This window comes from Ascidiella aspersa, chromosome 2 (genome assembly GCF_963924565.1).
Source record: "Ascidiella aspersa chromosome 2, kaAscAspe10.2, whole genome shotgun sequence".
Lineage (NCBI taxonomy): Eukaryota > Metazoa > Chordata > Ascidiacea > Phlebobranchia > Ascidiidae > Ascidiella > Ascidiella aspersa.
Window position 1 is genome coordinate 33019023 of NC_139448.1, and position 11736 is coordinate 33030758.

Below are 11736 nucleotides of genomic sequence, written 5' to 3' on the forward strand. Positions count from 1 at the left end.
TACGTGGAAACAATTTAGGGCTGGAATAGCTGCTCTGGTTCAGGCGTAATTGTGCCTGAACAGGGCGTTATTAAAGATATTTAAAAAAAACTATTAATAGCGACGTTGTGAAAAGGCAGACAACTACACGAGCTATGGTCTCCAGCGCACGAAATACCAGCACGGCTGTAATTTTAAACGGGAGTTCTTGTCCAGCGGCTAACAAAAGGCACGAAGCGATTAGCCTATGCTGATTTCAGAAGTGTATAGGGGCCTACTGTCGCACAGCGGTCTGGTCTGCTGTTAACTAATTTTACATACGCATTGTCTGTGGTGGACAGCACGAAGGTGGCTTGTAGGCCTACGTATTGCCCCTTGAATATTCACTAAAACATCCTACAAAACCGTCTTACAGAAAACTGTTATTCCTTACAATTACACTATTATGTCTTAAAATCACCGTTTTTGTGCCAATGGATTTTAACCCACAAGACTGATAGTCATTTAGTTAGAATATAGTGTTTTTAAAGCTTGGGGTTAAAATCTCAAAATATTTAGTTCATAAAATCATGGTTCGTTTTTAAGTATGCCAACATTATAAAATAATTATTAAACAAAAAATGACAATAAACGATTTAAAATGCCTTGATAAACCTAGTAACCTTGTCCAAGCGGTCGCGGCCATTTATTTTTTTATTTCCTTTTATTTCCAAAGTCATTTGAGACCGGAAAGCTGTCAATATTTCTTGGTTAAGCGAAATCAGTCCCTTCACCCGACATGTGTTAATGTTATTCCGCACGTTTTTGACTAATCACGTCTGATTTGTGGATAATTGGTAAATAGCCGGAAATAAATTGCCGATGTTTACGCCTATAGTCACGGACTAGGCGAGTTTTACGACCGGAAAAGTGAATGGGTTTTATAAGGCCGGAGGTAGTACGGTTTTGGCTTAGGCAGCGCAAATTTTTTTATTTCACTAATTAAACATAACAGGCTAAAAAAGGAAAGTTTTCCGTTTTTAACCGGAAATATAACTGTAGGCGTAGGTCGGATAAACAAGGAAAAGGGTGCAATCAGACAATTTCAAAGTTGCAAAGCATATTTGGCCATGATTCCAAATAAGGCAAGGTTTTCTACAAACATCAAGCCACAGCGGTTTAATATGCAGAAGTCATTTCACCCTCCCCCAGCCCAAAAATAGAAATCACCTCTTTTGTCCCATCAAAATGTCCACTAAGGAGAGTATGCCTAGTACTGTGACAAAAACGTGGGAACGATTTTCATCAACAAGCGAAAAATCACAGTCATTTAAAAATCAAGTCATTTTACTCACAACATTTAAAAAAAACTAAAAAATCGACAAATTTAAAAATCACCTCGGTATACGCCACTAGCGCGCCAAAATTTTTATCAGGAGGGGTGTACACCGACATAAACATGGTACCGATTTAAATTTTGCCAAATAAAGGCCACCACTGCTCTGCTGTCAGTGCTGTCAGTCGCAAGGCAGAAAGGCAGACTTTTAACGACGCTAATGCGCATCGTGACAGTGCCGGTGATTAATCTTATGATGCTGCATCCTGCCAGAGCGACAGAGCGGGCCCATAGCTGTGCTGAAAAAGATCAAGAAAAAGAAACGCGCGCTCTCCGATTGTCGCGAGTGACATTTACTTTTTTATTTGCCTATACCAAACCGGGTTTTTCTCTCTTGCCAGATGCCTCACTGACTGGGAAGGTTTGGCGATGGATTCAGGCTTGAAACTCCGAAAATTTTGCCGAGTTTTTTTCAAGTTACTTTTTGCTGAAGAAAGTCGCACAGCATCATGGATTTAGCGACGAAAACAGGATATGGCCGTGGATTTATCATAAACACAAGACAGGATTTTGGCATGAAACTCAACAAGTTCTTCTTCGATCATTCTGGATCGCTTTTTCTTCTCGCTTTGTTATTGTTTTCGGACGAAGCAAGCGCAGCATGTGAGTAATTATAATTGTGCTTTTTTGCTTTAAATTGTTTTAAAAACTTGTTGCCAGTAATCATAAATCAGTTAAGAAGCCAAATAGGTTTAATATCGCTGTACCACACAATATAAGGATGTCTGCAAAAAGAGGATTTTCACAGCAAACAATTCTGTAAAATTGGGGATAATATATATGTGTATATATTTTAATTTATAATTGTTGCTTTGGTAAAAGTCCACCAAAAATGGTCGCAAGCCACATTCCTTTGAAATGAGGCGTAGACCTTGGAAATAAGGACAAATCTTAGAAAAAATGGAAATACACTTTGTGGTTAGGGTTAATGGTCCCGAGAGCGGTGTAACGCTACCCTTGGGTGCCGTTTTATCCTGATGGGCGCCAGAGATATCTTTCGTTTATTGTAACATATATAAGAAACCGCTTAGCATTTTCTTTTTAATATCTTCATGTTTTCTACAAAAAGCCAAAATGCTTACGGTCATATGACATGAAGTTTTTAGTATCGATAATTGGCCGGCGTGAACATAGTACCAAGCCAGATGAACAACGAAAAGAATGATCCTACTTAAGTAAAGCAAACTATGGCTTTCACTGTGGCAAACAAAAGTCCAGTACGTCTTATTCTTAAATACCGTTCTAATGTATGTCTCGAACGAGTTGATAGGTAACCGGCTCTTATTAGCACAAATAAAGGAAGTAATCGGGTTTTTAAAGGTTACTGCGTGAACCACCATTGCATCAAAGCATGTAAAAACAACAGTGTCATTCAAATGACCTAGGTACCAGTCAAGTCATTCGCAAAATGTCCTAAAGTCCAAGTCAAGTCTCACCCATCTAAATATAAGCAATAACTCAAGCAAAATATATCATAAACGCAACGCACAGCAATCAAATTGTTTTACATGAAAAAAAAAGATAAATCCCCCAGTTGAAAAAAACCTTTATGAATAAACTTCAGTTTAAGCCAAGTCATGTGTCCGAACGACTTAAATCAAGTCAAGTTATGTTGATCAAAATACCTAAGACAAGTCAATTCAAAGAGTAGCTTAAGTCAAGTCATTGACTTAAGTCATTACAGCACTGGAAATCACCCATCGTTGCACAAATGATTATTATTTAAAGCAGGGATGCGAAGTCGGTTAAAAATAACCCCAGTCCGACTCCGGTTAAAAAAATAAACCCGAGTCCGCCCCTGACTGTACAGCCTGTATTCCGCCAATTTATGTAACTAAGATAACGTGGATATTGAGGAATCCTCTTATAAAGGTGTTGTATAATTCATTTACTCACAATGCATGGTTGGAAAATATTCCACCATATGCTATTTCCACCTGTGCAATTTCCAGTTGGCGGTCATATCAGTTTTAAAATTTGATACTGCGCATGCGCATGTCAAGATCGGAACTCGGGTAGTTTTACGCGGTCTTACTCGAATCCCGAGTCCGACTCTGCCTCCGCAGCCCTAATTTAAAGTAGGCTATGAGACCATTTCGAGCGCTTAAAAGACATTTAAAATTCCGGCAATAAGAAACACATAATGTGCATTCCACAATTGTTCGAAGCTTGCAAGATCACGAGAGAATGTGGGACGGCTATTACCAAAGATCATTGCCACTCTCGGGGTTGCTGTTATATGGTGACCCCCCTAAGCTTCCACAACTGCTTCCAGTCCACCAGTCGGCAACGTGAGTAAAAATAAATATTTAAAGACCGATTCACTATGACTGAATCAATGTCTAGCGTTCGCGCATGCTTAAAGAAGGGAATATGTTTCAAACATATGATTTGTCTTCTATTTTTGAAATAGCTTTGTTTTAACGCGAACTAAGTCACACATTGGTAATTTTCCTTGAAAATACTTATCTTGGTGCAGTTGTAATTCGTCAAAAATCGAATTAAATAAACATTTACAGAAAAGCCTTTGTTTTTTTTTGTACTGTTTCAACCCGAACTTTTTAAGTTCTAAATATCCTGTTACACAATATTTTAAGTGTAAGCGGTATAAAAAATGGCCTTGTGTTTAGTGAGAAAAGTCTAGAAAATTTTTTAGGGCCCAAATTAAACAAGAAATGGCAACGTTGGCATGCGACAGAGTGCATTAGTACTCCTAACATTGGGAAGCAAACTTAAAACTATCCTTAATATTCGTTCTAAACCTGAAATTGAAATTCGCGTTTAAAAAACAGATGAAAAGGGCTGTTATTAAAAACCATATAACGTAACAGAATGCGATCGCATAGTATCCATTGCGCTATTTATGAATGAAAGCGATTGTGCGAATATCGAAGACCCAAACATAACGAGGCGACAATTAACGTGCCCGTGCCTTGTGGTATTTTCCACCAGCAGCAGTTAATCATCCGACAACACGTGATCCTCGACCCGACCCAGTGGAAATTTTGCCGCCGGACGCCGTTCAACTGAGCGCCAGCCTGGACAGGGAACTAGATTTGCTGAAAGTTGTCGGCAAAAATCAAGTGACCAAGGCAAAAGCCGTGCACATCGCTAATCTCGTAAGTACTATTCTTGATATAAAACAGTAAAAATACAAGTTATTATCGAAATGTGGAATCACTTTAGATTGCCTCCACAAAATGCGTTTTTCGAACTTCCAAGGTCAACTTATGAAAAGAGTTGGTTCTAAGTTTATCTTTGGGTATTAGTGGTGCAACTTCTAACTAACGCTAAGGTTTTATGGGCAGTCAAGTTACTTAGATACCTAAGAAAAAAAGCCGACATCATTACAATAATTTTTCAACATTTTTCAATACATACACTTAAAAATCGAATACTGAAAAAAAACTTATCCTGTAGCACATTAAAGTGATGGTGCGCTATTATTTAAAGATTAAAATAAATTTATTAAAATTAAGAAAAAAAATTTAAAACTTGCGAACCCTGATTTTTATCCGAATTAGAAAAAACACTTTTTTTGTTTTGACATTTTTTAGTTGGAAAACCATCTTCGGGTTGAGGCACAGAGGGGGTATGGAACAAACTGGAATTTTAAAAAGAAGGGTGTGTTTTATGCTGTCATCAGGGTACGTTAAAATAAAAAAAATACATATATATCAATTTTTTTAATATTTTTTTGCAAAACATAAACTTCATAATATTTGACGTTGTATCAACTATAAAATTCTAAAAATAGATAACTGTAAATTTTTTTACAACAAATGAGGGTCATTAACATTGGTGTTTATTCAAAATGTTATTTTTGTTTTTGATAAAGTTTTATACAACTGTAAAGTTAAGCGTTTTAATAATTAAAAAAATGTTCAAAATTTGAATAGGAAATATCTTCTTTTTCAGGGTTTTATATTCATATTCAGATATATATACAATATTTAAGAATGTATACTTTAATTATATTTGTAGAAACTACCAAATACCTTTTTGGATACAGTCAAATTTGGAAGTGGAACTGTGATAGACATTGACCCAGGCCATTACAACATCAAGAACAAAAACATTTCATTTCTGATTTTCATAGAATATTTGACTCTTGCGAAAATCCTCAAAGGGTAAGAAATTGGCTGTATGTGAACCTGTCAAAATTGTTTAAATAACTGACCTGAAACATACTATCAGGAAAAATGTAAACGTATTAACACTAAAACATTTAACAATGTGTCTAAAAACTATATTATCCCTAGTTTTAGAAAACAAATAAAATAAGAAAAAAATACCAAGGTAAAAAGCGTGTGTTTGATATCAGTGCAAAATGAATAAAATTGAAATGCAAAATATACTTTAGTAAAAAAAACAAACAGTTTAGTAAAATTCAATTTTGTTGTCATTTCAGTGTTTGTGAAAAAAATATTACCAATATATTATTTATTAAAATTCTCAGATTATTTTTACTTAACAAAATATTGTCACCTCAAAAAAAATAAAAGTTAAAATTGCCCCCCAAAACAAAAGCATTAATTGTTAGAAACATTATTCTTCTTTACATTTTACTAATTACATATAATCAATTAACGTTGGTTTTGTTAGTAAAATTCTACTTGGTTAACCTTGAATTTGAAAAATATATATTCATGAATTAGTCACTTTCATGAATTGTCACTTGTCACTTGTCACCTGCACGTTTAAAAATTAAAAAATGGAATATCTAAATTAAAACCAACTTTTTTTTAAGTTTAAAATGCTGTATGGAATTCATTTTAAAACTTTTAAATGTTATAGAGACCAGGATGTTCAACCAATGTGTCCCAATGTGACTCCAAATGTGTCTGTGGTTTCTGTGAATGCATATGACCATGTTGGAGATGACGTTTCATTATCCCTTTCTTTTTCATTAAATGGAATGAACAAAACAACCAAAGCACAAAAAGAGTAAGAGCTGTTTCTGTGTTTTGTATTTTTAATTTAAATGCAGCTTTGCCAAGCAAGTTTTGTTTTATAGCTTATTACTGATTTTATGACAATTAAAACCACTCTTATACTTAACATTTCTAATACACTTCGTTGAACAAAGAGAATAGTTTTGTAATTTTTTAGAAAAATTTAAATGAAAACCTTTGTATTAAATATTAGGTAAATTTTATTTAACATTTCAACACTCCTAAAAGAAACTCAAAAAATAATTGTTTCTTACATAATTTTTATGGTATTAATTTCAGTGCATCCTGTGTTTATCTCAATGAAACTGCAGAACATTGGTCGTCGTATGGGTGTTATGGAAGTGTTTCGCCAGACACTGGATCCATGAAATGCTTCTGCAATCACACAACCAAATTCTCTATCGAGTTTGCTGTTAGCGTTTCAAATTTTACAACACCAAAAGTTCACAAACAAACTATAATGGTACTTCATTAAATAAATAAAAAATTGAAAATGAAATGGCTTTGTTTAATCATATGCAAAAAAATATTGTATGTTAATTTAAGTTATTACCAACTAAAACTGTTGAAGTTAACAGACAAAACAGAATAGTACTTATTGAAATAATTAATAATGGTAAATTCAAATAGTTTATTTCAAATTTTTCATATAAACTTCAGTGTTAAATTATCTAGAGAAGGTATTAAAAAAATGTTATAATGAGACTTTAAATAGTCATGTTGTTCACTATATTTTAATTTTTATCTAAGATACTGGAGTATGTGATGGAAGGACTTTCTTTTGTGTGCCTGGTCATCACATTTTTTAGTTTGATTTTGGTTCTGCGGCGGTCAAAGACGGTAACCAGTAATAGTGCCAAGGCAAAGGAAAGAACAAAAGTTCATACAAATTTTGTGGCCGCCTTAGGAGCACTGCACATATTCAGACTTGTCAGTGGAGTGGCTCATAACGTTGATGGTCTCTGTGCGTCAGTCACTCTTGTCAGGTGAATTAAATAATGGTCTTAAGTCATTTTAAACAGAACAAAAATTACAAAATCCTAACAAATAATGCTTAGTTAAATATGTTTAATAAATATCTGACAATACGGCAACTATTTATAAAAAAATCCTTTGATTTTTATTTAGGAATTGGTAGAAAGCATAAAAAAAGTAAAAACATCTTTTAGTAGGTTAAGATCAAATTAAATACATAACTGAAAAAAATAAAATCCATTTGCTAATATGTAACACATAAAAATATTTCACCTAAATTGTCATCAGTATTCACGCGAAACAGAAAATATGCAAGCAAGTAAATAATAAACTTTTAATTCACTCTTCAAACAAAAATTGCCACCCAGGCTTGATGTGCAACTTATATAATTTGTTTTTCACTATTTCGCATTAAATAAGAAAAAAATAGACTTGGTGTTTTAAAGTGGTTTAAAATTTGTATTTTCAGCCACTACTTCATGCTGGCAAGTGGAATGTGGATGCTTATAGAAGGCATCGTTTTGTACAATGTGATTGTTAAGAGCCTGAAGTTTACAAAGCTTGGATGGATGAAATATGTGGCCGGATGGGGAATACCCGGAGTAATTGTCCTTATCTCATCAGGTATGAAGTTGTTTTAAATAAAAGATTTACTGTAATGCTGTGAAGATTCAGCAAAAAGCATACTCTAATACCTTGTCATCTTGTTCAGCCATTGGTTTATCAGGAGGAACGTATGTCCAAAAAGTCTATGTGCCACTTGAGTGTCCTTCAATAGATGACAAAGTTAATATTGTACCATATGGAACTGTAAGTAATACAAAGTTGCTTTAATTTTAGTTATACTGAAAATTGATATACATAAATGAAAAAAAAAACATTCTGAAACAAGACATATTAATATAAGAATATTTATAAACATTTGAAATTCTGCATAAGAGCACAATTTGTATGTATCAAGTTGTTGTAATAATTTGCATATATCTAATTGTAAAATCTCAGAGTGATCTTTTTTGCAGAACTTAACATACGAATACTGTTGGCTGAGCATACAAAGCAACATGATTTGGGCAGCGACTGGACCACTGATTGCAATTTTTGCGGTGAATCTCTTTATCCTGACTCACACAGTCTCGTTTGTCCTACGCCTTAGTCTCAAAACTGATGCCATGAAACCATCAAATCACAAGAGTCAAAAGTTCAAGCATCTTTGGTAGGACAACATTAGTAATTGTTCCAACATTTCGTTAATTAGGTGGTGAAAAAGCAGTTTTAAATTTCTGCTCTAGTTTCGAGAGTATGTATTAGGTTTGCCATTTAAATATTAAAACATTAGTTTAAAAGGCAGTGACTAAATTTTATAAAACAGTGAAGGAAAACAAATAGCATTTCAAACAGATATGCCTTAATGAAACAAAAATTGATGATCAACTTTGTTTTTCTACTTTACCTAATGAAGCTTGGTTCTGTGAAAGCTTCTCAAGATTTTAATACAATTTTTCTTTATACAGTGCCACCTGATTACCTTAGTTTGTTTTTATAGGAACACCACAAAAGGCATACTGGTTCTGTTTCCCATTCTCGGTGTGCCGTGGCTGCTAGGGTTCCTTGTCAACATCCACGATCCCACAGCAAACATTGTGTTTCAGTACATTCATGTGACCCTTAATGGCCTGCAAGGAGTATTCATCTTTATTCTTTATACAGCAGTGAACAAAGAGGTAATAGTCAATAAATTAAGTGAGATCACTGATTTTAAAGAGTGAGTTTATCTCTAAAAAATAAATTTGATTGTAGCTTAAGTAATTACTAATTAGAACATCAATGTAAAATAGGAAAGAACTCGTTTGTGAATATTGAGTTTGTTTTGGTCAATTAAATGACATTACAGTAGAAAGAATAATTAACTAAAATAAATTAAAGCAAGATATGTTCCGAAAATAAATTTTTGGCCCATATAAATAAATGTTGAAACTGTTTTGTAAAATTTACTGGCATCTGACATATGGTTAATTTTGACAATTAAATTTGAACCAAATATTTTTGCAAATAAATTAAAAAAACATGTTGTTTCTTACTCCAGGCACGTGATATAGTGTACAGAGTGGCTAACAACAGGTGGCAGCAGCACAAAATATCCTCCTCGCGTTCTGCTTCCCTCACTCCAAAAGAAAAGTTCAAAAAGAGTGTAAGCAGCATTTTAGGAACTCCGACACACAGGAAAAAATAGTAAGTAAAATGCCTAGTCGAAACAAAAAATAGTAAGTAGAAATATCTGGTGGAAAAAATAGTAAGGTTAAATGTCTGGGCAAACTTGTAAAACCTAAACTCTTTTGCCTGATAAATTTTAGGAAGATATGCTTTTACATTGTTCACTGTTCAGTAAATCACTTTTCTGTCAAGATTAAAAGTCCGGAGTAAAGTAATCTTCCACAAAGGTGACTTGCTTAAATCGCTTAACTTTTGTTTGGTAAATCAACAAAACGCAAAGACCAAACAAATGATTAGTTATATTTATATGCAAATTAACTTACGCACAGATGAAATATTCAATCATTTGAAAAAAATATCTTCAATTTAAACTCGACTTACAAATTTCAGTTATCCTCAACGTTATGGGAGCAACAGCCACATGAGCTTGCAATCCAATTACACACTTCATAGACCAAGTTCAGGTTCGAGTTCGGTCAATAGCACAATGATAAGAACGAAGAGGTTTGTTTGATTGTTACAATTAGCCACATTTATTTAAGTTAATATTTTGGTTGTTGCTGTCCGATCATATCGGATGGGTAGTGGACCGATTTTTTGGTGGTATCGGTCGCTCTGCGATGCCAAATTTATTTGTGTATTACAGCTATGTTTGTCATTCAACGCAAAGTTTTTTACTTTAAAAGATAAACGTGAGAAAATACCACATTAAAATCGAAGACAGATATAGACTTCCTAACGCTAAAGCAAAATTTGGCCAAATGAAGAAGCGTAACTAATTCACTCTTCAGAAGTTTTCAATTTGACCAATTTTATTTATTTGCTGAAATTAAAGACGTCATTTAGTTTTGGGTTCGATAGTGGTATATTTTTCCCAAAACATTGGGTATAGAATTAAAGTACGGTACGAAGTATTGGGCATTCTTTACCAAGGTCATGGGTTAAAATTATTACCCCCCAAAAAACATTATCGTAGATGTGTAGCGTACTGAAACACAAATAAAACTAGACCTAATTAACACCCAAGTATTAAAATAACTTATTTGTTGGACGCGGAATTTTGTGTTTTTTGCAGGAAATATTCCACAGGGTCAATTGATCCCTTGAGAAGTGGTCATTTTACAACGGCCGGTTTCACCAGTAGCTTACCACGGGGCTGGGGTTACCGTAACACAGCGCAGCCCCAAATGACCAAAACTGCCAGCCTCAAGTCGGTGCAATCTGACCACAGTGGAGGCCCTAATGTTTGCGCAATCTGCAAGACTTCGAGAAATACCTGTAGACACGCGGCAGGCTCAGTATCCGGTTTGAACCTAGAGGCAGGCGACAAGGTACAGTCGTATTACGAGTTTCAGATGACGATCGGTAAGGAGCTGCCTTCGTCACTCAACCAACGCTGGAATCGAATGACTGCAGAAGAGTTTAAGCGCTTTTCAGCGATACCCGAAGAAAAGCGACGAAGCGGGGTAAATTCCTTTTATTTGGAAGCCAACGAAGGCATGAGCAGCACTCAGCTGGCTTGGGATAAGAAGGCTAAGACTTTGGAGCGGACCAATGTGGCGTCTCAGTCCAGCATGAAGCAGTACAGTATCGTGGTTGACATCCACGCAGACAATAACGAGGACACCGACTACGTACCACTGCCGGAAATCATCCCATCCGAAAAGGCAACCTCTGCCAAACAGCAGGTTGAAAAAACTGCTAAGGCAGCACCGAGAACTCCAATGAAAGCCGCTGCCAGTGCGCCGAAGAAATTCTTTCATATGCAATCCACTAAGAATCGTGAAATGATTAACAAGCACTTTCCTATTAAGGACTCTAAGCGCAATCCAGACACAACGCAAAAGTTCAGCGTTCCAACGCCGAAACATTCCAAGCGAAAAAGCGAGCGCATGTCCGCCTACAGCGACAGCCTCATGAAAGCAATTGAGAAATGGAGGAAAGACGAAGAACGCCTGAAAAGGAACAGTTTGCAAAGCCGAGACAGTACGTTGGGTGAAGAATAACGTTTACCGTTGACAGCAAAGTGCAGAAGACATATCGTATAGCCCATATCTAAACTAGGAAACATCGTGAGGACCAGGGGTTCTTAAACTTTTATTAACATAGACCCTCGTGGACCAAGTTTAACTTGGAATTCTTAGGAATAACGTCATAAATTAACGTCACATAACAAGTAGACTTAAGAAACATGTCGTTTACAGTACAAAAGTGATACCGAAATAAAGTCCAAATACATTT

The 11736-nt window shown here is 35.1% G+C and overlaps 1 protein-coding gene across 1 annotated transcript; it reads left to right on the forward strand.

The window, feature by feature from the left end:
• The first annotated feature begins 4186 nt into the window (after positions 1–4186).
• Positions 4187–11634, forward strand: LOC146165019 (uncharacterized). Its single transcript, XM_083380911.1, has 14 exons — positions 4187–4199; positions 4352–4499; positions 4912–4978; positions 5339–5484; positions 6152–6301; positions 6589–6772; positions 7060–7295; positions 7754–7908; positions 7997–8094; positions 8304–8497; positions 8828–9005; positions 9368–9513; positions 9886–9999; positions 10571–11634. The coding sequence occupies exons 1-14, from the start codon at positions 4187–4189 to the stop codon at positions 11499–11501; spliced, it is 2760 nt and encodes a 919-aa protein (XP_083237037.1). The 3' UTR covers positions 11502–11634.
• The last annotated feature ends 102 nt before the right edge of the window (positions 11635–11736 follow it).

What these genes read in the sequence shown, in the direction of transcription:
- LOC146165019 (XM_083380911.1), top strand. An exon ending in ACTATTCTTGATATAAAACA is followed by an intron (nt 4,500 to 4,911) that starts GTAAAAATACAA and finishes GACATTTTTTAG; the next exon opens with TTGGAAAACCATCTTCGGGT. An exon ending in ACAATGATAAGAACGAAGAG is followed by an intron (nt 10,000 to 10,570) that starts GTTTGTTTGATT and finishes TGTTTTTTGCAG; the next exon opens with GAAATATTCCACAGGGTCAA.